At 32.6% G+C, this 24257-nt stretch overlaps 5 protein-coding genes across 11 annotated transcripts; 4 read left to right on the forward strand and 1 right to left on the reverse strand.

Annotated features, from left to right (window-relative positions):
• Positions 1-26: 26 nt before the first annotated feature.
• On the forward strand, positions 27-7459 carry LOC109855425 (protein lin-54 homolog). 5 transcript variants are annotated; one of them, XR_002250285.1, is made up of 13 exons: positions 210-567; positions 1430-1862; positions 1942-2262; positions 2425-2670; positions 2773-2997; positions 3097-3213; positions 3285-3419; positions 3567-3818; positions 4016-4215; positions 4677-4920; positions 5048-5250; positions 5391-6814; positions 7036-7459. XR_002250285.1 is itself a non-coding variant. In XM_020429682.1 (12 exons), exons 2-12 carry the CDS (start codon positions 1458-1460, stop codon positions 5572-5574), a joined length of 2532 nt encoding a protein of 843 aa, XP_020285271.1. In that variant the 5' UTR covers positions 27-76; positions 1430-1457; the 3' UTR covers positions 5575-7459. The 5 variants fall into 5 exon arrangements, 3 of the variants coding, with proteins under 3 accessions (XP_020285271.1, XP_020285263.1, XP_020285277.1); XR_002250287.1 differs by having other exon boundaries at positions 5391-5698; positions 5779-7459; XM_020429682.1 differs by lacking the exon at positions 210-567 and adding an exon at positions 27-76 and having other exon boundaries at positions 5391-7459.
• A 1-nt stretch (position 7460) lies between these two features.
• Positions 7461-9394, reverse strand: LOC109855443. The gene is made up of 3 exons (XM_020429705.1): positions 9318-9394; positions 8212-9111; positions 7461-7983 (listed from the first exon to the last, which is right to left on the reverse strand). The coding sequence occupies exons 2-3, from the start codon at positions 9098-9100 to the stop codon at positions 7478-7480; spliced, it is 1395 nt and encodes a 464-aa protein (XP_020285294.1). The 5' UTR covers positions 9101-9111; positions 9318-9394; the 3' UTR covers positions 7461-7477.
• A 390-nt stretch (positions 9395-9784) lies between these two features.
• On the forward strand, positions 9785-12528 carry LOC109855132 (U3 small nucleolar RNA-associated protein 6 homolog). Its single transcript, XM_020429000.1, has 10 exons — positions 9785-9869; positions 9939-10054; positions 10146-10272; positions 10407-10547; positions 10615-10805; positions 10893-11096; positions 11166-11511; positions 11586-11759; positions 11830-12004; positions 12135-12528. Exons 2-10 carry the CDS (start codon positions 9963-9965, stop codon positions 12458-12460), a joined length of 1776 nt encoding a protein of 591 aa, XP_020284589.1. The 5' UTR covers positions 9785-9869; positions 9939-9962; the 3' UTR covers positions 12461-12528.
• Positions 12529-13552: 1024 nt separating this feature from the next.
• LOC109854754 (splicing factor 3B subunit 1) lies at positions 13553-20517 on the forward strand. The gene is made up of 17 exons (XM_020428177.1): positions 13553-13632; positions 13984-14165; positions 14307-14487; positions 14579-14658; positions 14776-14940; positions 15111-15327; positions 15426-15830; positions 15978-16441; positions 16576-16933; positions 17046-17338; positions 17437-17562; positions 17644-17865; positions 17975-18157; positions 18240-18604; positions 18685-18957; positions 19094-19310; positions 19394-20517. The coding sequence occupies exons 1-17, from the start codon at positions 13605-13607 to the stop codon at positions 19550-19552; spliced, it is 3918 nt and encodes a 1305-aa protein (XP_020283766.1). The 5' UTR covers positions 13553-13604; the 3' UTR covers positions 19553-20517.
• A 103-nt stretch (positions 20518-20620) lies between these two features.
• Positions 20621-23932, forward strand: LOC109854765 (LIM and senescent cell antigen-like-containing domain protein 1). Of its 3 annotated transcripts, none has more exons than XM_020428197.1 (8): positions 20621-21047; positions 21418-21525; positions 21766-21879; positions 22016-22128; positions 22239-22431; positions 22551-22692; positions 22821-23079; positions 23216-23932. In XM_020428197.1, exons 2-8 carry the CDS (start codon positions 21518-21520, stop codon positions 23416-23418), a joined length of 1032 nt encoding a protein of 343 aa, XP_020283786.1. In that variant the 5' UTR covers positions 20621-21047; positions 21418-21517; the 3' UTR covers positions 23419-23932. The 3 variants fall into 3 exon arrangements, with proteins under 3 accessions (XP_020283786.1, XP_020283777.1, XP_020283795.1); XM_020428188.1 differs by having other exon boundaries at positions 20621-21009; XM_020428206.1 differs by lacking the exon at positions 21418-21525 and having other exon boundaries at positions 20621-21009.
• Positions 23933-24257: the final 325 nt, after the last annotated feature.

The raw sequence follows: 24257 nt of genomic DNA on the forward strand, positions 1-24257 counted from the left end.
GACTACGTAAGTAGTTCTATAATATCGCCACAGCGCCTAACGCCGAAAGTGCGCACTAAACGTCAACTTTACGAAGGTAACTCAATATTTCCTGTAATTATTTGCGTCGTAAGGATACAAATAAGGAACGAGATGTTTTAATTCATCGATCGACCAATCGATGAATTTGAAAAACATGGTCCAAATATTCAAATTAAGGAATTCGAGCCGCCATGATCAATTTCGCTTGCCGTTCGTTTGGATGGCGCCATAATATTCTCGTACCGATACGGGACTGAAGTTTTCCCATCTGTCGCAATCAACTCTCCGTTCAATCTTCTCCCGCGTAAGCGATGAGAAATGTTGCGACTACTGCCAAGGTGTTGTAAACTGTACGCGTGTCTGGTTTACACTTGTCATCGATAAGTTTTGCGTGTCGTGTTGTCCCGTCGTCGACTCGCGCTCCGCATTACGTGAACGTCTCGTTTTCGCCAGCGTAATTTTTGCATACAAGAGAGCGGTGCACTGTGGGCCAGCAATGGTGGGCGCGTGATTTTGAACAATTCGAGCTATCGAAGGAACGCGCAGGTATGTGTCCTTGATACGCAACGTGTCGCATTATTTTCATCTTTTCGAAGCCACGTCGGGCTTCCAAACGCTGAAGTAAATCGGACCCTTTGCTATCCCGAACCGCGATTTTGCTGATTTAATTTGTTTGTCCAGTTTTGTTTCGAACGCTTTGAGGTTATGTCTCGTATTACGTGTATATATGAGCTTCGCGCCACCGTGTTTTGTGATCGTCGCGACGTTCCGTCATCGAGTTTCTAATTGGGACTTGGTTTGTTGGACTCCTGCGATTTGTCGTTCACAAAATCAAATTTTCAAGTGCGCTCGAAAATCAGCTTTGCAAAAATGGCGCGTTCCGCTAGTTAAATGGCGCTGATGTTCCACGGCGACTTCGCGCTTCGAACTTATTTTTTTTTTTTTTTTTTTTTTGGGGCATATGTGTTTATTCGAATTTCTTTGACATGTATTCGAATTCTCTTGTTCGAAATTTCACTTGATTATCGATAAGCAGCTGACACTTGCCGCGCGAGTTTTAATTACTCAGATTTAAATCTTTGCGTATTTTGAAATACGTAATTATTTGATTACGTTTCAATATAAATGTAAGTGATAAAAGTACTCGCGACCAGATGCAAACGTTCGAAATTAATAATTTAATAATAATAAATTATATTCGATATTAATATATTGTTATATAAATTTTGATAAAATAAGTAAAATAAATAAATATGATTTTTTGTATCTTCTTTGTATTATAGTGATAAGTTGTTTTGTGTTTTAAATTTTTTTCAGGTTTATATTTACATATATATTTATAATTTATATATTTATATATATAACAACTTAAATATTTCTTAAATTTAACTATTGAGCTATTTTAAAGGCCAATGGTGTGACTTGGAGTCATCGTCATGTCCACTAACAAAGAGCAAACTGCAAGGGCCTTAGTGGAGCCCTTAGCCTTGGATTCGCGTACATTAGGAGATAGCGATCTCAGTGCGCTGAGTATGTCTCACAACAATGAACAATACATGTCGAACGACTTTGAAGCCTTCACAAACATTCAAGCTGAACTTGAGTGTATGAACGCGGAAGAAGTTATGGCAGCAGATGATGAGCAGATAATAATTGAAGAAAATGTTGAGCCTGAAACAATAGTATCCGATGTAGAAATGTCAGACATATCGGAGCAAGTACAGAGTGAACATATTTATACAATGGCTAATCAAAACAGTCAAGATAATGTACAGTCATCACATAATATAACATTTCAAACAAAGCCTACCTTGCAGAGAGTGCCTGTGTCTACTGTTCAGGTAGTATTTTTTTTTCTCTAATTGCATTTTTATCAAATTAGTTGTCTAAACTATAATATTCACATTAATTTTCTTTTAGACAAAGTCGTCTATTGGTCAAACTACACAGAGTCAATCGATTATGATAGTTTCACCTGCAAGTGGACAAGGCACCAGTCAAATTCTGAAGATATCACATCCACCGACGGCTTCGGCCGAACAATTGCAATCCTTAGCTCAGACTCTTTTAACTGGTAAATCCGTAGATGGAAGTATCGTTCAGATAAGATCGAGTCAACCTACTAAGTGCATTACAACAACCAGTTCATCAGGAAATATCACAGTCAGTAATGTACAAAGTCTTAAGATAACACAACCGACATTGAAGCGAGGAACGCAGAGTATCGACTCCGGACGTAATGTAAGAAATTAAAATTTTTTTCAATTATGTTTTTATAAATTTTATAAATAAAATTGTATATATATTTATATTTTAAATTACAATTAAAAGTTCAAAGCACACTAAAAAAATTAATTTAATGTTATTCAAAGTTTATGAATATTTTAATAAATTATTTTACAGATATATACAAAGATGATATTAACAGGAAATCAAGTACAACCTGCTGCTCAGCAAGTTATTATCGCAAGTCCACAAAATGAACATCAGACGGTTCCGGGAATCAAATTTCTTAATAATAATTCTTCTACCTACGGCACAACAACTTCGACAAAAACCATAACATTAGCACAAGCTCAACAAATGGGTATACTCCCTGCTAATAAAATGCAACATATTTTACCATCGTCCCCTCATTCAATATATAAGGTATATTATATAAATTCTAACATAATATACAATTTGTGTCGCAATTTATGTATTTTTTTCCTTTTCTTCCTAAAAAATGTTTTTACGTTTATCTTTTCAAAGGAAAGAAACACAATATTGGGTAAGTTGTTGGAAAACTCACCCTGCGCGCAACAGAAAGTAACTATAAATCTACCTACTAATATTGTAAAATCGCCAACAAAAATTCTACCTGCGCCATCGGGAAATATTCAGATAAAATCATCGACGTCAACGAATCAGCAAGCTACATTTGTTTCATCCAAGCCGTCTATACAACAAAGTCCACAGAAAGTGATCATCAAACAGGTTAATTTTATAAAATTTTATAAATATTTTTTTCTCTATTTTTCAAAATATATAAAACTGATAAATGTTGTGTATAACAAAACATGTCTTTATTTATAGAGTTCTTTGAAACCTGGCACTATGACACTTGGAAGTGGACAATTTATTAGAATACCTCCTAATCAGAATATTGTAACTGGATCGAACCAAGTTCACCAAATTCAATTACCCAGACAAGTACATTACTTAATTTTTTTTTTTTTTCCGTAGTAATTTGTGATCGTATGTGTAATGTCATATTTTCGCAGGTGCAATATGTAAGATTAATCAGTACTCCTTCAACAGTACCTACCAATGTTATTACTATAGGCAAATCAAAGCCTACTGCAATTCAAACTATGGGTATCGGTCAGAAGATAGGAAGTCAACCGGCAACCATAAAAGTATGTGCAAATTTAAATAGTATTAGTTATTTTTTATAAAATAATTTGAAAAAAAAAATTATCTTCGGCTTGTGTGCTATGGGATTTAGTTGTTGTGTAATATATTTAAAATGTGCATAAATCTAATATTTAGTTTTTTTTCATCAGGTTTTGCCGTTAAATTCTAGCAATCAATCGCTGAAAACCGTCACGCCAAAAGTAACTGTGGCAAGTAGTGCACAAAGATTACTCATGCCTGCAACAGCTACTGTCGCGACTGCCGTCAGTAACCAGCCGAAAAACACAGTAACGATTCCTGCGTCAGCATTAACACAGTTAACGTCTGGACAGGCAGTTTTGTCTACTAATCAAAGTGTTGGAAACATTGTTGTTCTTCCCGCTCAATATATTCAGCAACAGGTTCGATCACATTTTTAATTCCAGCAGAATCTCTCTTAGTTCAACATCTCTCGACTCTCAAATTATGCTATTAAATAAAAGATACTGATTCCAGTTTTTATAAAATTATGTATATTATATGTATATAGAAATATACAAGAGTATTTTGTGTATATATATATATATATATATATAAATTATTATTTTTGTTGAGACAGTCAACAGATGATGCAAAGTTAAAGTCTCCACAAGCGACGCCGGACATTGTGGGAAGTTCACAAAGTTCCATACCGACTTTATGTATGATTGACAACAAAACTTCTCATAAAGGACTTTATCGGTCTGATAGCAATGTCGAGGCAAACGGCATTAGGCCACGAAAACCATGCAATTGCACCAAGTCACAATGCCTTAAGCTGTAAGTATTTTCTTAAAGTGTAAGAAACTTCAACTCTTAAAAGTTTTACGTAAACACCAATTTTTATCAAAATTCAACTTTTTTTTAACATCTTAAAAACTTTTATTGAATATTTCATCTCTGATTACTATTACATAGGTGTATATAGATTTTCCATCGTCTTCTTTCTTTTGTTATCATCGTAATATTGTAGTTTGAAGCATAACTTGAAAAATACATTTATTGAAATATAATATATATAAGCGCGTAAAATATATATTTTATTTCAAAAAACTATTTTTACATGTACATATAATCGGAGTAGACACATGTTATTTACAAAATTAAAAAATCAAAAAACGTAGTTTTGCGTTTTTAACCTATATATAAGAGTATTTAATTTTATTTTAAAAATACACTATTTGTATCATTTCAACGAAAAATCTGAATGAGTGTAATACAAAATATTTTTTTTGTTACAGGTATTGCGATTGTTTCGCAAATGGCGAATTTTGTCACATGTGTAATTGCAATAATTGTTCGAATAATCTTGGAAACGAGGAGGAGAGACAGCGTGCAATTAAATCCTGTCTGGAGCGCAATCCCAATGCTTTTCGGCCGAAAATCGGAAAAGTCCGTGAAACTGGCGATGATATAAGAAGACATAATAAGGGTTGCAATTGCAAGCGTAGTGGTTGTCTTAAGAATTATTGTGAATGTTATGAGGTATTTTGAGATCTATATGTAAGAACTATAAAAATTATTCAACAGATTTGAATATATTTATATAATAATGGACATTTAAAATTTTACTTTATAAAACATCTATATTTAACTGTTTTTTGTCTTTTAGGCTAAAATACCATGTTCCGCAAATTGCAAGTGTATAGGTTGTCGCAATATCGAGGATCCAATAATATTGGGCAATAAAAGAACTTTGAAAAATCTGGCAGAAGCAGCTGAAGTGAGAACGACTCAATTTAAAGTAGATAGAACACGACTGCAGTTATCAGAGATGGCATTTAGGCCACCTGCTTTGTCCAATACTGGTACAAGGTTCGTAATGAGATCTTACAAATGTTATGCTCACGCATTTATTCCTTTACTAAAAATCTATTTTGTAATTTTTATACACGTATCTTTGCATAAATTTTTACCATAGTTTTTTATATATTTACTTTATATTTTTGTTACAGACAACCGTTTAATTTCCTCACGGACAAAGTGGTTGAGATAACATGTCAGTGCTTAATAGCCCAAGCTGACGAGGCAGAACGCAACATGTTAGACGAAGAGACGTCCCAGCGTCTTATCATCGAAGAATTCGGTCGATGTTTAAAAGAGATCATTGAATCGGCGCATAAAGCTGAAACTACCTAGCACGTCTATTCGCAAGATACCTTTTGCAAATCTTCGTTTGTCATTATTATGGGAATTGGGTAGAACTAAAAGGAAAGCATAATGCAAATGTTGTTACCAAAGATGTTATCATACGAGATAAAAAGTAAATTTTTTTCCAGCAAATTTTTAAAGTTCTATCACTGTATTCATTGTCAAACATCTTGTATGGGTCTCTTTTTATAGAGAATCTGACTGAGTTCTATTATTTGATGATCGGTAATGTGTTTAATACGTCTGTATGGTATTCCAAGGAGAGAAAATAAGATTAAGAAATAATATTGAATTGCATTTCATATATTCATAGATATAATACATTTTTATGTAAAATAATATGTTTAACAGTACAATTAAAATAATTATATATTTATGTATCTGTATGTACCATAAAACTTCTAATGTATTTTTTGTCACAACTTATTTTTAATCACAGAAAAAAAGAATCTTAAAATCTTATAAGTGCTTAAGCTCACCAACTTTTATTTTGCATATATACTTCGATTAATAATAGTACAAATCTATAAAAGAGTAAATTAATATTTATTAGTCTAGATATGTGATTGTGCGAGTTAGGCTCTTATAATAATTCTCTTTTTTTCTGTGATTATATATTATTATATAAAATCTTGTTCTAATTTGCAACTTATTTAATTTCAAATATACTAGGAATATTAGATTTTAATAACTAAATATATTTCAAGTATAAAGTTCAGCAAATAAAAATTCTTGATATAAATAATGTAATTCTGTTGTATAATCGTATGTATTTTTTGTTAAAGAGAGTTTAGTTTGTCTTTAAGTTGCAATTGCAATATTTGGACAACATTTTTCAACAGCTCAATATCGATCGAAACGAACAGCATCGTTAGAAGTTTACGAGAAGATGTGCGATATCTTTATAAAACATTCTGTATTATATGTGTGTTTATTCAATATTAAAATGTTACTATTAAACTGCAGCAACAGTTTATATATTCACATGCATTTGCATTTTTCATGTAGAATATATAATTAACTGCAATTCAATTTACTTGTCTATCTTTTATGTTGACAGAACAATAGTTTTGCTTTTGTTTTTTCAACATTTTTTTTCGTTTTTTATAAATTGCAATTCTTGTTCGATGTTTTAAATCATTATTACATATATACAACATGAAGAGTGCAACGTGACGGAAATATTAAAGGTTATTGGTTTTGATAATAATTTGCTAATTTACATCAGGTATGTATATGTGTGTATGTATTCGCAATGATATTACATGATATTTAATATAAATAATATGTTGTATAATATAAATATAGAATGCCTAATAATTTTGTGTGTGTACGCATGAAGAAGTGTGTGTGGTTAAAGAGAAATTTTAATATTTGTAAAATTTATTCAATTTACGTCTATATGATTTATATTATATAAATTATGATACTTGATTTTTAACTCTGTAGGTTCTACATATGTATAATATTACTTGAGACTTTAGATGTATATGTAATCATATTTCTAAACATAAACGAGAAAAATTGCAAAAAATTGTTTATTATAAAAAAGTAATTATTATTGATATTATGTAGCTTTCCTCTTGTAAATATTAGTAGAGAATAAATTTAAAAAAAACTTTGTTAACATAAAAGACGGTTGCAAGTATGTTACATTTATATGCTTATTGCGTTATATATATATTAATGCTTTTACATCCATATTCACAAATAAATTTTATAATAAATTACTTTTAAATCTTTTTAAACTACAGGTAACAGTCTGGATACAGAAACGTCGCTGTTTAAACATTAGAGAAGAATTTGATTTTTTAATAAAAACAAAAATAGTTTTATCATATATGTATATTTACATAATTTGCGTACACGCGTTCTAAAATATATATTATACCTAAAATTTGACAATCTTATTTTTTGTCTTCACTTTATCATTGTTATCTTTTTCTTTAACAATTTCGCTTAAAGATTCTAAAGCAGAATCATTAATTTTTTCTACTGTAATGGCGTTTTCCTCTTTGGCCTTTACCAAGTCAGGGCAATCTTTTTTCAAGTGCGTCACAGCTCCGCAAATTTTGCAACAACCACCATTGGGATAAACTCCTTGCGGATTGTCCGGACATTGCACAGCAATATGTCCTTGTTCACGACAAATAAAGCATTTGGCGTATCTGTAGGTGGCATCCTTGTTGACTTTGCATTCAAAATGCGTGTGCTCCGTTGAGCCGCATTTGAAGCAGATGCCCGTGCCTTCTTCGTTGCCAAGCTCTGGGCAATCTGACAAATTGTGTCCAGATTTGCGACAGTTGAAGCAAACGTGTTTTTTAACGCGTGATAGGGCTTTCTCAGCCTTACGCCTCTCCAGCTTTATCGCTATATCTATTTCAAGTTTTGGTATACCTATGTGCAATATTAAAATATAATATTGTTGATACATGATTTAACTGATAAATTCATAATTTACATTAAAATAAATTTTATATATTAACTTTTAGCTTTTTAAAGCTAAATTTTTCGAATTTTAAAAATAAATTCTTAGATTTAACTTTCCATTTGTGTTTGAGTTCTTGAAATTTGAAATTAGTAGATGATATTTATGTGATACACAGTTATAATAATTATACTTACCCTTCATTGTCATTTGTTGTTTAAGATCTGCTAGTCTCTCTGCATCTTCCTTTTTAACAGGAAATCCATCATACTTGACAATTTCAGTTTCTACGCCATTAATTATCATTTTTATAGCACCAATATCTGGCTTTCTCCTTTTGTAGTTTCCTTCTTGTTTACTTTTCTTTTCTTTTCCTTTGTAATTAGATATTTTGTCTGATGTACTATTACCTTCGCAACCACTGTTAGTTGTTTTCAATTTTCTTTTAAGATTCCTCTTTTGTCGTTTGCTTAACACAGTAAAATTTGATTGTGCTTCATCTTGATTTACTTTCTCTTCAGATGGTGAATCTTTGAAATCTTGTTCTTCTTTTTCTTGTTTCTTTTTTTTAGGAAACATACCTTTTTTATCATGTATTTGCTTGCTTCTTGTATCTTCTGTGTGTTCTGTTTGTTGTAAGTTTTCTTTACTATTATTTTTAGATGCAACAATATTATTATTTTTAGAATTTTCTATTGTATTTGTACAAAGTTCAGTTGACTTTGATTTCTTACATTCTTTTTTCTCGCGTGTCTTTTCACATTTTGAGAAATCAGAATTAATATTTCTATTTGCAATGCTATCTTCTGTATCTCTTTCATGATGCTTTATTGATTCCTTTGATGATTTTTTCTTTTCCTTCTTTTCACTGAGATGTTTACTAAATTCTGCCCAATTGTTATTAATATTTTTGTTGGTCTCATTTTCCTCATAATCCTTCAACAATTCCTTTGCTGTTCTTTTCTTTTTCAAAGATTCCTTGTTTTTGTCTTCTAATTGTTGTTTCATTACCATCCATGGAGTAGCTTCATTGGGTAATCTTTCATTTGATGCTTTAGATCCTTTTGCCCTTGCATATCTAGTCATTTTTGTAAACACTAAAAATATGAATTCCTTATAAATCTCAAATGTATGTAAATAAAAAACAACGTTCTGTTCCTTAAACTTATCGCACAGCTGCGCACAGTTGTAACATATATGTGAAATTTCTTAGCGTATATGACAGATAAATAATAATTTATAATTGCTATTAACAGCAAACACGTGACATATGGTTTTTTACGCAAAATAAAATTTTTCTTACCGGTTTTTAAAATGTTAACAACACGTGGTCTCCACTATCTTAGGAAAGTAATCAACAATGGCCGCGTTCAGCTTTGACTATATACAGAGATAAGATTGAGAGCAGCCAGGCTCATAAGAGAATGTATAATTGCTTTTCCGCCCTGTATATCAGCGCAATGTCCATGAGTGGTGCACATTGGCAACTACGTACCCATGTTTACGAACAACATGTTGTCGGTACGTATGTTATGTTCAAACCTGGTTCAAACCGGCCAGGATGTGCACAATCTAACTGGTCAGGAAATGCTAAATTAACCAATAGAATTGTTTGAATTCTAATAACTTGTATTTTTTGAGAATAGTTTTTTGAGAATAATTTTTTGAGCAGAGACGCGTTTTGCAACTATATAGCCTTAAGGTTTTGTTAAACCCAGTTTTGTTAAACATATTCACTGATTGATTCGTGACATAGCACGTGACCATGGCACGTGACTAACGTAACTTATTACACGTTTTCGTTTACATCGCTATAGACGGTGATAACGAGCAATTTAGCGTGTGCGTTTTTGTGGTTAGTATAAATTTAAATACATATTTTAGGTTTTAATATAAATATCTTTAATATAAATTAAATGTTTAGGTTTCTTAAATCTTTTGCGAAAAAATGGCGGAGTTTGTGGAAAAACGATGTGAGGACATGATTCCTGAATTGGAACAAATGGAAAAACTCAAACTCTTTGACAGAAAAGAAATTCGGTAAGTGAAAGTATATTATCAGATTGCACAAATATGTATTTACGATCTGATTGTAATAAGACTCATAGTTAATTTTGATAATTTTTTTCAGGAATATAGCTAAAAAATGGAAAGAATACGAATACAAGATACACCGACACGAGAAGTGCAAGGAAGATTATCTTCGATACATACAATATGAAATGAATCTTTTAAAATTGATTAAACAGCGCAGGGATGTAGGTAGCTGAGTCTTACTGTTCTTAGATTTTGTATATATATATATACATATATCAAATTCTAGTTCAATAATTTTTAAATAATCTTATGACTGGTTATTGTTTATATAATTTGGTGCAATTCTGTTATTTAGAAATATAAGATCACACAGAAAAAGTCTGATATTGATTATGCCATAACTAACAAAATTAATAATTTGTACAAAGACGCAATATCAAGATTTCAAGATGACCATAGATTTTGGATTGCTTACATGAAATTTTGCAAACATGTGGTAAGTAATAAATTTTTGCTACATATATATACTTTTGTACATCTTAACTAATACAAAAATATATTAGCATTTTCATAGTGATATTAGCACAATGTTAAGCAGAATGTTGCAAATACATGGTGATAAACCAGAATGCTGGCATATAGCAGCAACTTGGGAATTAGAAGAAAAAAAAAATAAGCACAATGCTCAGCAGTTTCTTCTCAGAGGCTTACAACTTCATCCTGAATCTCAGTTATTATACATTGATGCTTTCAAGTAACTATATATGTATATCAATAAATTTTTTTGTAGCTGGTCATTTAGTCTTAGTCAAAGCATATATGTCTGCATTTTTTTGTATAGATTAGAACTAAACAATCAGCCTACCATTGTCGAGAACCAGGAAAGTAATTTGACATCAGATGAGTTAACAGTCACATTGAAAAAAGCTTATGTCATTTATCAACAAGCTTTTGAGAATATTAAGGATATTAAATTTATAGTGGAGTTGCTTAATATTGCAAAAGACTATGACAACACGGAGAACTTGCAAAAGAAAATGATTTGGTATAGACGGTATTTTAATAAATTCAAGTTAAATATGATTGATGTAACATGATTAGTCTCTGGTTACAGTGACATGATTAAGGAATATGCTCACGAGGCTCTAATGTGGGATACAATGGCGCGTCGTGAATTCCAAGGTTTGGTTCAGCCGAGTTTCACTGACACGTCGATGGAGCTTGAGACTACCAAAACACCACCTTCTTTAAGATGTCGCATTACGTCTTGCAACAAAGTCTATCAGACTGCTGTAAAAAAGATCAAAACCGAAGAGATGTGGTCGCTATACATAGAATGTCTGTTGGAGATCAATAGCGATGTAGAATCACTTCCAAATTTCAAGAAAAAGCTCCTAAAGATTGCTCTGATGCAAGCTCATCGCGCTAAAAAACTTAGGGAAAAATACTACTTAATATGGGTTTGTTGTTTTCTTTACTTATACAATGTAAACTGTGATTATCTTAATGCTCTAAAGATAATTATTTTGTGTAGATCGATATGTTGAGCGTTAACAAAGATCTGGACGAGAACGTGCGGAAAAAGTTGAACGAAGTGTTGCGTGAAGCTACCAAAATTGTAACAAACAGCGTTAATCTTTGGCAAGTGCGAATTAATACTTTGTTGCAGGATGGTCATGAGGAAGAAGCGGACTCTATACTTCCCACGGTAATTATCATGCGAATTTACAATTTAATTTATGTTCGATATAATTCTGTCATTTGTCACTTGATGTAAGGCGACACGAATGTTGGGCGAGAAAGCGCTATCTCTATGGAGACTGCGGATTTTGCACGCCCAGATAAAAGGATCGGAGCAAACCGAAAAAATATTCCAAGCTGCTTTAAAGGCACATCCGAAGGTCGCCAAAGACATTGGACCTACGTGGCTTGAATGGCTTGTTTTAGTAAAAGGTAATCAAATTGTAATATATCAATTGTGATATCTCTATGTTTTCTGTATTTAAGAGAGTGATAGAATGTATATATATATATATATATAACAAGTATAAACATATATATCTATGCTGTATTTTTATTCTAGGGATTTGCGCTGCTCGTAAAGCATATAAGAATCTTTGCTTACAATCTATCGAAAACTCGTTGGAATTACATAAACAAATGGCAGCATTGGAACTTGTGCAACCAAAAGCTTCGCTGGAGGATATGCGAAAACCTTACGATAATGCGATCCTTTACTTCGGAAAAAATAATATATCCATCTGGTTGGATTACATCACGTTCGAGATAAATTACGGAGAACCGAAAACAATTTCCAAGATATATGACAGAGCGATCAAAACGTTAGATCGCAGCTTGACGTCTTCCTTTATAGAAGAATACACGAAGGCTAAGGAAAAATTTGTATGATAAATACATCATGTGTATATGATGAAATATATAAACTATATGTACGTTTCTTTTTGTACAAACTGTAATTATCGAGTTGTTTATACCTTTCACAGATCATTATTAGATTAAGATAATGTGTAACAAAAGATGATTTAAAAAATCTGCTATTTTTATTTTTCTTATAACTAGTACAACACAGGCACGCGCTACGCGCTCGCTATTGTCATTTTTATTTTAACGTGTTGTGTAAGTTAACACAATCTGTTACCGCGATGACAGCTAGTATATACGTCTTATAAAACATAATATACATATGAGAGATGTCAGAAATAACGCGTGAAAATCAAACTCGAAAAATAGTGAGAGAGAAGTGGAAAAACACACAACACGTGATAGAAAAAAAAGTAAAAAAAAGAATATTATATATATTATATATAAAACTCTATATCTATATATAATACACACATATATATACCGTAATCACGTGATCGGGGTCAGTGACCCCACCAAGGCCGCGCGGCCGAGGTCAGTGACCCCGCCAAGGCCGCGCGGCCGAGGTCAGTGACCCCGCCAAAGTCGCGTGGCGGAGGTCAGTGACATTACTGTAGTATGTATATAATATATATAATACAATATAAAGTATAATATTATAAAAATAAAATAATAATATTATAAATATATAATAAATTATATGTATAATATGTATTATTTAATGTTATATATAATATAAATTACAGTCACGTTATTTTCACGTGTTGTTTTTCTACTCTTTCCTGTCACATGACTTTAGTTATGTTTTTAATTTTCTCTACATATACGAAAAATGCCTTTTTTAATATAGGATTTAATTTTTGAAAGATGATAAAAATATAATGTGTAGAATCGATTTAACATACGTTTGCATTCGTATTTTTATTGTATTTTATTTATCTACACTTTTTATGGGATCTTTAATTTATAAAATTACTACAATTGACCGATTATTCCGCTAAAATTGTTCAGTCGCATTTAATCATTTAGTAAAATTGACCAATCACGATTAACTTAATTGGCCGATCCCAACAATGTGCAAAAAACAAGAAACCCTTTTCAACCTTGGATTAACCTGCACTCTGGTACTGATGGTAACGCAGGAAATTGACTTCTCCGATAAGGTCGCAAAATGGAGTCCATTCCAAGAACGCATGAAGGTTTCTTTTATATTTGTTGTTCTTTCTTAATTAATTAGTGCTTTAGTATTTTAAAGTATACATTAGTTTAATGTTAAAGACTTTATTTGTCTTAATAGAGAATAAGTATTAATATAAGTGTTTATTTTCATTTCCAAGCTAGCATAACCTTCTTTTTTGTGGTTATACGCACGTATACATTTTGTATTTATTTATTTTGCTCGATATTGCTCAAATTAGAGACAAGCTTTTTTTAACTCGAAAATTTGTGTATTTGTTTATTGCGATCAGTCAATTAGCTTTATTTGCGTTCGGTTTTGCATATCCGACATCTTTGATTTGCAGTTGTTGTATGTGAACTTCTGTTTGCAGATATCGAGGCGCAAATAAGGGAAATTCAATCGAAAAAAAAGGAGATTTCGAACAATGCATCCGAAAAGGAGCAACAAGTCGGTTTGGGGAAAACTGGCTTTTATGACCAAGACATTTATGATGGCAGCAACAACAAATTTGACGGCTATGTTACATCAATCGCGGCAAACGATGAAATCGAGGTATTGCAAATTAAATGTATTTTTAAATGATTAACAAGCTTATATATATGTATAATTTGTTATTTTAAGATACATTAAAATGATAAATTTTTATTCCTTTAGTTTTTGTAATTAAACTCTTTTTGTTTTTATTTTGGATAGGATTATGATCCATTCGCAGACAGACGAATTTCCACCTTAGCTGATAAAAGAGAAGAGGAGAAGAATTATGATCCGTTTGCAGATAGACGAAGACCAACTATAGCTGATAGAGAAGATGAATATAGACAGAAAAGACAGAGAATGATCATCTCTCCTGAGAGAGTTGATCCTTTTGCAGAAGGTAAGTTTTTCTTTAAAAATAATCCGAAAACTATGATGTATTTCTATAACTTTGATGTATTTCAACAATTTATATTATGTCATTTGTATAGGTGGCAAGACTCCTGATATTGGTTCCAGAACTTACACTGAGATTATGCGAGAACAAATGCTTAAAGGTGAAGAAATGGAGGTATGTTATTACACTCCATGTGTTTTTTTAACAAAATTCTATTAGGTATATAGAATTTATATTTATTTATAGTATATTTTGTTAAAAGTATAGTTTTTTTCTTTTTTCTTTGTATAGTTGAGAAAAAGATTAGCAGAAAAGGCAAAAGATGGTACCCTAAAAGCTAATGGTGAATCTAAATTAGCACCAAAGAAGAGAGGACGTTGGGATCAAACAGATGATGCTCCAGCAACAAAGAAGTTATCTAGCGTTGCAGCAACACCAACTTGGGATAATGCAGATGTACGTATACTGGTTTATTTCTTTTCTTTTATAGAATGTTTATAATTGTATTCCATTTGTTTAATTGTTTACTCATTGCGTATAAAATTTATATATATTAAATTTAATATTTTCACATAAGTTTTGTAGCTTGAAACTTTCTATTATTTTTTTTATATGATTTATTTCAGGTGACACCAGCTGCTATTAGGTGGGATGAAACTCCGGGACATGGTAAAGGAGCAGAAACTCCTGGAGCTACTCCAGGAGTGAGTACAAGAATGTGGGATGCAACACCAGCTCACGCAACACCAGGAGCTGCTACGCCGGGTAGAGAAACACCCTCTCATGAAAAAACCGTGACAAGTCGAAGAAACCGCTGGGATGAAACTCCGAAAACCGAACGAGGTTTACACATTATCTTACATATATTATTTTTTACATATATTGTTTTTTTTAACTCAATTTAGGTCATAATATATATAAAACAATTGTTTTTAATATAGAAACTCCTGGACATGGCAGTGGCTGGGCAGAGACTCCAAGAACTGATCGAGTCGCTGGAGACTTGATACAGGAAACCCCGACGCCTTCAGCAAGCAAAAGGCGAAGTCGATGGGATGAAACACCATCGAATCAAACACCTGGCTCGATGACGCCACAAACTCCGGCGACGCCTCTCACTACACCCCATCAAGCGACGATACTGACTCCAAGTGCCGTCACACCGACGGGTCCGAAAGCAATGGGTCTGGCTACTCCGACTCCGGGACATTTGATGTCTATGACACCCGAACAACTGCAGGCATATCGCTGGGAACGTGAGATAGATGAGCGAAATAGACCTCTATCGGATGAGGAACTGGATGCGATGTTTCCACCTGGATACAAGATATTACAGCCACCGGCAGGTAAGATAAAAGACTTTCCATTGCAAGTATTTTATTCTTTAATATATTTTAGAAATATGCTCATAGATTTCAGAAAAGTAAGCAAAATATTTTAAAATTACTGCAAATTTTATAGAATCTAATGAAGAACACCACGCTTTTTTCTAGGATACATACCTATCCGTACGCCCGCTAGGAAGCTCACAGCAACACCAACACCCATTGCTGGCACACCTCAAGGTTTCTTTATTCAAACGGAAAACAAAGATGCCAAATACATGGACAATCAACCGAAAGGCAATTTACCGTTTATGAAACCAGAAGACACGCAATATTTTGACAAGTTGTTAGTCGATGTTGACGAAGAAACATTGAGTCCTGAGGAACAAAAAGAGAGAAAAATTATGAAACTTTTACTAAAGATAAAGAACGGAACTCCTCCTATGCGAAAAGCTGCTTTGAGACAAATTACTGATAAGGCGAGAGAATTCGGAGCTGGTCCCCTCTTTAATCAGATTCTTCCACTTCTCATGTCACCTACTCTGGAGGATCAAGAACGTCACTTGTTGGTCAAAGTTATTGATCGTATTCTGTATAAACTGGATGATTTAGTACGGCCGTACGTGCATAAGGTAATTAAATTATAATTTATAATCATATTAATAAAAATTAATTATTTTTGGTATTGAAAAATAACAATCATTCATTTATATAAATAATTGTTTTCTTTTTTTGTTCAATTGTTATGTGTTATCATTGTTTATAGATTCTCGTCGTCATCGAACCTCTTCTAATCGATGAAGATTACTATGCTCGCGTCGAAGGTCGAGAAATTATTTCGAATTTGGCAAAGGCCGCTGGTCTGGCTACAATGATTTCCACAATGAGACCAGATATCGATAATATCGACGAATACGTACGTAACACAACAGCAAGAGCATTTGCCGTTGTCGCTTCTGCTCTTGGAATACCTTCACTTCTGCCATTCTTGAAAGCCGTTTGTCGCAGCAAGAAATCGTGGCAAGCACGACACACTGGTATCAAGATCGTACAACAAATTGCTATCTTAATGGGTTGCGCTATTTTGCCACACTTGAAGAGCTTGGTGGAAATTATAGAACACGGTAAGTAAATTACAACATGCGCGATGACTTTACTATTAAATTTGTACACATACATCAGTTTTAACTTCCGAACTTTTTTTGGAAAATAATTATGACGTGTAATATGTTTCAGGTCTGGTGGACGAGCAACAAAAAGTACGAACTATTACTGCGTTAGCTATCGCTGCTTTGGCTGAAGCTGCAACACCATACGGTATCGAAAGCTTCGACTCGGTGCTAAAACCCCTGTGGAAAGGTATCCGAACGCATAGAGGTAAAGGTCTAGCTGCGTTTTTGAAGGCTATCGGTTATCTCATACCTCTGATGGACGCAGAATATGCGAATTATTACACTAGGGAAGTAATGTTAATTCTTATACGCGAATTCCAGTCTCCTGATGAAGAGATGAAAAAGATCGTGTTGAAGGTAAAATAATGATTTTATTTACTAAAGAAACATACACATACATAGGTTGCATCATATCTTATATATTATTGACAATTTGCAATTTTGCATAAAAATAGGTAGTCAAACAATGTTGCGCGACAGATGGTGTGGAAGCTCAGTACATAAAGGACGAAATTCTGCCTCACTTCTTCAAACACTTTTGGAATCATCGTATGGCATTGGATCGTCGAAATTACAGACAGGTAATATGAGAGAGAAATATTTCAATAATTCTAAACATATAAAAAGTAGTTGCATGTATACTAAAATATATAAAATTGCAGCTTGTGGACACAACCGTGGAAATAGCCAACAAAGTGGGCGCATCAGAGATTATAAACAGAGTAGTGGACGATTTAAAGGACGAAAATGAACAGTATAGAAAAATGGTGATGGAAACAATCGAGAAAATAATGGGCAATTTGGGAGCGGCGGATGTCGACTCTCGTTTAGAGGAACAGCTGATCGATGGAATTCTCTACGCTTTTCAAGAACAAACAACAGAGGTTTGTTAAACTTTATAAAAGCTATGCTATATAAATTATGTTCATTGACTTGTATGAAAAAACATAAATAGTACAAAAATAATCTATAAAAAATGTATTTTATTTATAGGATGTTGTCATGCTGAACGGTTTTGGTACTATCGTGAATACGCTAGGTAAGAGAGTAAAGGCGTATCTTCCCCAAATATGCGGTACGATCTTGTGGAGATTGAACAACAAATCTGCAAAAGTCCGACAACAAGCTGCGGATCTTATTTCGCGTATTGCCGTGGTAATGAAGACTTGTCAAGAGGTAAGAAATGCTTTGTATATAACATTCTTTAAAATTTTACATGATCCTTGAGAAATTATTATCTGACGTACAATATTTGTAGGAAAAATTGATGGGACACTTGGGAGTTGTCTTGTATGAATATTTAGGCGAGGAATATCCGGAAGTACTGGGTAGCATCTTGGGAGCGTTAAAAGCCATCGTGAACGTTATAGGAATGACCAAAATGACACCGCCTATCAAAGATCTTTTACCGAGACTCACGCCTATTCTGAAAAACAGACATGAGAAAGTGCAGGAAAATTGTATCGACCTCGTGGGTAGAATCGCGGATCGAGGTCCTGAGTACGTTTCTGCTCGAGAATGGATGAGAATATGCTTTGAACTGTTGGAATTGCTGAAAGCGCATAAAAAGGCCATCAGAAGAGCGACAGTAAATACGTTTGGTTATATTGCCAAAGCTATTGGGTAAGCTCGATACTTATTTGTATATATTTTATGAATGATCTGTATACAGAATATTTTATCTTTTTTTCTTTTTCGAATAGGCCGCACGATGTCTTAGCGACGCTTCTAAACAATTTGAAAGTCCAGGAACGTCAGAATCGTGTTTGCACCACGGTCGCTATTGCTATTGTTGCTGAAACTTGCAGTCCTTTTACAGTATTGCCCGCGTTGATGAACGAATATAGAGTACCTGAGTTGAATGTGCAGAACGGAGTGTTGAAATCTTTGTCGTTTTTGTTCGAATACATCGGTGAGATGGGTAAAGATTACATCTACGCCGTTAGTCCATTGTTGGAAGATGCGCTCATGGATAGGTAAGAGACAATGTACTTTTATTATATCTTTTTGTTTGTTTTATAATTTTTTTCACAATACTGCTGTTTAGGATTTATATATTGTTCTTAAACTACTTTTAAAACACTGATTTCTTCTTCTTTCTTTTTTTACTAGGGATTTAGTACACAGGCAGACTGCGTGCGCCGCCATTAAACACATGGCATTAGGCGTTTACGGATTTGGATGCGAAGATGCGTTAATCCACTTACTGAATCATGTGTGGCCCAATGTTTTCGAGACGTCGCCGCATTTGGTGCAAGCCTTTATGGATGCTGTGGACGGACTACGCGTTGCACTTGGTCCAATTAAGATACTGCAGTACACATTACAGGTGCGTATATAGTAATCGCGTTGATTCCAGTGAAAGTTAAAAGTAAAAAAACGATTATATATGTATTATCTCTTTTGTTGCAGGGTTTATTCCATCCGGCTCGCAAAGTTCGCGACGTATACTGGAAAATATATAATTCCCTTTACATAGGTGGACAAGATGCTCTTGTGGCTGGTTATCCTCGAATCATGAACGATCCAAAGAACCAGTACATAAGATATGAATTAGATTATGTATTGTAATAGACACTGTTTAGCTGGAAAGATACACACACATATATATATATAATAATTTCTAATAATTTATAATAATCATTCGTGTGTAATAAGAACAGTTTTCTCTGAAGAATGACGGTTTGGATGAGTTACTCAAAACTATAAAATTGAAACCTTCTGTCATAAAAAATATCTTAGTAAAAAAATACAATTAAATTTGTGGATTCAGTAAATAACTTTATAGAAGAAGAGGAGATGTTCAATGCAAATGCTGACAAGTTAGATTTGTTTTAATGTAGAAACGTAAGTAATGTTACTTTATAAAAACGGATGAATATAAAATATGATATGCGATTCGTGTAAAACTTGATGGGCTTTATATTTATTTTCATTAAAATAAAAAAATTAAAATTTCGTTAAATACGAAATAAAGTTACAAATTTGTTTACTAGTTTCTTTTTTTATGACGTTCAATGATTTTCTGATGTTTGAATTTTTTGAACTTACTCTACTCTAAATTGTCCAGCATTTCTCTGTTTAATGTCAAATTTCCTCTGTTTTTTTTTTTACAGAAGTGAACTATAAACAATTTATATTCATAGTCGGATCTTACGTTTGACATAATCTTATTTTTTACGTATGCTCCTAAATGTATTTATAAGAAACGATTATGAATACCTGCGTACCGCCCTATGAGCAATATTCATATATAACATGCTATGTACCAGTTCGTTCTTTAGGGATTAAGATCTTATGTGTGTACATAAGATCTTAAATATTTATATAATTTATATATAGATATATAAAATATATGGAAAATTCTTTGTTCGAACTTATTCAATCTCTCAGTGAGTTACTTATAATTAGGTAGTATATTTCATTAATCGACGAATATATGTTACACCACCATGACACAATAATTTTATATTTCCTTTAATTGATGAGTGTAATTATTCATAATTATATATATTTCGACTAACTTTCTATTATGTCCACATATAGCAAACAAAAAAAATGAAATAAACATTTTTTATTAAAATGAATAATTTCTCATGTCCATTTTATTAATTCTCATTGGTTAAAAGTCTAAATTTTAAAGTAATGGCGGACGCGCAGTAGTCAAACAAAGATGTAGTTGGCTGTCTATTTGGGAAGGGGTACACGTTCCGATGTATTTTAGAGTTTAGTGGTCTAACTTATGTGTGATATACATAACAAGATCTTTCAACTGCATCAGTCTTCGCAAAATGTTGTTGGATTACCGCCTTGATGATTCCGAATTTACATACTGATTCATCGCGTCATCGTTATGCTCGGTTGCTATTGCAAGGGCGTGGCATAATTTGTAAGATCCGTACGAGATCCACGCTGATCCACGCTCATTTTCATAAAAGGCTATGTTACGTTCGCTGACGTCGGATTGGTCGTCACGGTTTAAAATCTGACAAGATTATGGATGTGTCAACTGTATACTAGTCCCATAGGTAGTTCTTCAACATCATTTTGTCATTTATTTAATTAGGTATAATTATTTAATTACTTTGATATAACAAGCAGTATTATTCATCACTTGATTGTATGAAATTATAGAGTTCTTATGAAAACTGATTAATTTTGGGAAAAGAATACTTATTTTATGAGTAAAATAAGTTTTAATATAATAACAATGTATATGTATAAAATCTTTAAATACATCTAAAATAATAATAGAAAAACAGAAACATAATATCCACTAAAAGAAGCAAAATAGAAAAATTGTATAAATTGATAAACAAATAACTTAATATGATAGAAAACTGAAGTACTGTTAGTGTGTATTGTATTTGTATCAAAATATTTTCATTAATTTTTATTATTATACGCGTTCCCCTTTTTTAATGTTTTAAAAACAGAGATCGTTGTAAAGCAGATTGAACTCAGGAGAATAAAAAGAAAATATACGAAGTATATTTATCAACGTCAAAAAACGTAATCGTCCTCTTCCGTTAAAATATGCCAGGGTAAGCATTTATAATCCTTGAAAAACATTGACTTTACGCATATAGATGTATATATAACACAATTTTATATTTTATTTTCTAACATATAAAGAAGCAAATTATTTGTACTAACAACAAATAATTGATAAAATGTATGGAGTTAACACTGTTGTATATTCATGTATTTAAGTTGCTTCTCTTGCGTAACAGAATTAATTAATGACAGATTAAAATTTATGGAATATATATGATGTCTTGCAGGGTTACAGATATGTCCTTGGATCACATGTTTTGTTCTCGCTGCAGAGAAGGCTTTGCCACACATGAGAAAATTGTTAACTCAAATGGGGAATTATGGCATCCTCAATGTTTTGTGTAAGTACATACATATGTGTTTATATGTTTAAATATGTTATGTTTCCTCTGCTATTTTCCACAAAACAAGAGTATATTCTTTAAAAGAACAATATGTGAATCTATAGCTCTCATATGGATCGCTCTATTTTTACAGGTGCGCACAGTGCTTCCGCCCATTCCCAGATGGGATTTTCTATGAATTTGAAGGATATAAATATTGTGAACATGACTTTCATGTTTTGTTTGCCCCATGCTGCGGCAAATGTGGTAAGTTGTGACTTTAAATTTATTCAGCTGTTACAATTTCTAAATATTAATTCTGTGATATATAACGTGTGCTTAAATACAATATATGTAATCAAGGATCTTTTTAACAGGTGAGTTTGTTATCGGTCGAGTAATTAAGGCAATGAATTCGAACTGGCATCCTCAGTGCTTCCGCTGCGAAGAGTGCAATGGCGAATTGGCAGATGCAGGCTTTATCAAGTGTCAAGGCAGAGCGTTGTGTCATACATGCAATGCCAGAGTGAAGGCTGATGTACTCGGAAAGCACATATGCCATCAGTGCCAGTATGTGTAGCTCTTTTGTGTAAATTATTGTATAAAACATTTTCTCAATCCTATTTTTTTTTTTCAAGATAATGACAATTGTTTCGTTTGATTAATATTGAATTGTTTGTTTTTTATAGCGGAGTAATCGATGATAAGCCTTTACGATTCCGCGGTGAGCTTTATCATCCGTATCACTTTAACTGTACAGCTTGCGGCGTAGAATTGAATTCCGAAGCCAGGGAAGTACGTTCTCGACCTGGTTATGCCGCCAATGAAATGGTAAGATGTGATACAAAGAACAAATCAAGATACAAAATATAATTTGTTCTCTATTCTCAAATTAATAAATACAAAAAGTGCACGAAATATTTACTTATACATTTAATATATTTTTAATACATTTATAGAACGAATTGTATTGTTTGCGCTGCCACGATAAAATGGGAATTCCAATTTGCGGTGCTTGTCGACGTCCCATTGAAGAGCGCGTCGTAACAGCCCTCGGCAAGCACTGGCACGTTGAGCATTTTGTTTGTGCAAAATGCGAGAAACCTTTCCTTGGTCATCGTCATTACGAGAAAAAAGGTCTCGCTTACTGCGAGACTCATTATCATCAGTTGTTCGGGAATCTCTGTTTCGTTTGTAATCAAGTTATTTCTGGAGATGGTACGTGTGTATTAAGTGATAAAAATGTATTAACCGCATAGATAAAGCTTAATTTAAGAAAATCTATCTGGTTTGGATTAGAACCTTTTAAATTACAGTCAAATTTTAATTTAACACGATATATCTTTCTTTCCAGTTTTTACAGCACTGAACAAGGCGTGGTGCGTTCACCACTTTGCGTGTGCATTTTGTGACCAAAAGATGAATCAGAAGACGAAGTTCTTCGAATTCGATCTGAAACCCGCGTGCAAGAAGTGTTACGATAAATTTCCGCAAGAATTGAAGAAACGCATGCGACGTATGTACGATCTGAATCCCAAGAGAATTCCACCAGCATAAATTCGCCTCTCAAAGAGAGAGACAGTTTGACAGTTAATTAAATACTCATCTGCGCTATTGTGCCTTATTATTCGTTTTAATATTGATGTACAAAATATATATTTAATCTTTTATCACTTTATAAGTTACATGGAAAATATCAGAACTACTTCAACGCTTTATTTACTTTGATATGAAGAGTTATTGATCATATTTTAACCACTTCTTATTGAGAGAAATTATTTGTTAATCTTGACTGAAAGAATTTTGAAAAAAGGGTGCAATATTATGGAAACATTTTTTCAGGTTAGACGAAACGCCTATTTTAATTGATATGTAACACATGTACTTGCAATTATCTTAGCTAATCTAGATAATATATAAATAAATATGTGAAATATTTTTAAAAAACCTATTTGTATTAAATATACAAATGTGTCTAAATATAACAACAAATATACAATAACTTAAAAAAATGTTTTTGTAAATTAAATTACTGGGGAATGTTAAAGTAAACATCAAGTCCATTATTTAATGTGGAAGTAATGAAGTTTTTATTTACAAATCAAGGCATTACCGTTAATTTTATGTTGATACGCGTGTTCCTTGTTTTCTCTTCTCACACTCGTCATAGTATCTTCAACTTGTCCAAAAAGGTCATAAGAATATAAAAAAATAATCGTTTCGCACACGTTTTATTGTTTTTGTCAATTTGTTTTTTAGTTTTTCTATGCCAAGTATTTTTAGTTTTTCGTAAATAATTTTGCGTCAAATACTTATTAAAAGAATTTTAAAATACTTTGCATTTACTTACTTTCAATTTAATCTTAGAATACTAACATATGTAACAAAAAAAAAAG

This window comes from Pseudomyrmex gracilis, unplaced genomic scaffold (genome assembly GCF_002006095.1).
Source record: "Pseudomyrmex gracilis isolate BER0280 unplaced genomic scaffold, ASM200609v1 scaffold_3, whole genome shotgun sequence".
Taxonomy (NCBI): domain Eukaryota; kingdom Metazoa; phylum Arthropoda; class Insecta; order Hymenoptera; family Formicidae; genus Pseudomyrmex; species Pseudomyrmex gracilis.

What these genes read in the sequence shown, in the direction of transcription:
- LOC109855443 (XM_020429705.1), bottom strand. Translation starts at nt 9,100, where the DNA reads ATGACTAGATATGCAAGGGCAAAAGGATCTAAAGCATCAAATGAAAGA. An exon ending in ACAACAAATGACAATGAAGG is followed by an intron (nt 7,984 to 8,211) that starts GTAAGTATAATT and finishes TATTGCACATAG; the next exon opens with GTATACCAAAACTTGAAATA.
- LOC109855132 (XM_020429000.1), top strand. Translation starts at nt 9,963, where the DNA reads ATGGCGGAGTTTGTGGAAAAACGATGTGAGGACATGATTCCTGAATTG. An exon ending in TGAAATTTTGCAAACATGTG is followed by an intron (nt 10,548 to 10,614) that starts GTAAGTAATAAA and finishes AAAATATATTAG; the next exon opens with CATTTTCATAGTGATATTAG. An exon ending in TTGCAAAAGAAAATGATTTG is followed by an intron (nt 11,097 to 11,165) that starts GTATAGACGGTA and finishes CTCTGGTTACAG; the next exon opens with TGACATGATTAAGGAATATG.
- LOC109854754 (XM_020428177.1), top strand. Translation starts at nt 13,605, where the DNA reads ATGGAGTCCATTCCAAGAACGCATGAAG. An exon ending in CGGCAAACGATGAAATCGAG is followed by an intron (nt 14,166 to 14,306) that starts GTATTGCAAATT and finishes TATTTTGGATAG; the next exon opens with GATTATGATCCATTCGCAGA. An exon ending in TTAAAGGTGAAGAAATGGAG is followed by an intron (nt 14,659 to 14,775) that starts GTATGTTATTAC and finishes TTCTTTGTATAG; the next exon opens with TTGAGAAAAAGATTAGCAGA.
- LOC109854765 (XM_020428197.1), top strand. An exon ending in TGGCATCCTCAATGTTTTGT is followed by an intron (nt 21,880 to 22,015) that starts GTAAGTACATAC and finishes CTATTTTTACAG; the next exon opens with GTGCGCACAGTGCTTCCGCC. An exon ending in TCAAGTTATTTCTGGAGATG is followed by an intron (nt 23,080 to 23,215) that starts GTACGTGTGTAT and finishes CTTTCTTTCCAG; the next exon opens with TTTTTACAGCACTGAACAAG.
- LOC109855425 (XM_020429682.1), top strand. Translation starts at nt 1,458, where the DNA reads ATGTCCACTAACAAAGAGCAAACTGCAAGGGCCTTAGTGGAGCCCTTA. An exon ending in TGCCTGTGTCTACTGTTCAG is followed by an intron (nt 1,863 to 1,941) that starts GTAGTATTTTTT and finishes ATTTTCTTTTAG; the next exon opens with ACAAAGTCGTCTATTGGTCA. An exon ending in AAATTCAATTACCCAGACAA is followed by an intron (nt 3,214 to 3,284) that starts GTACATTACTTA and finishes ATATTTTCGCAG; the next exon opens with GTGCAATATGTAAGATTAAT.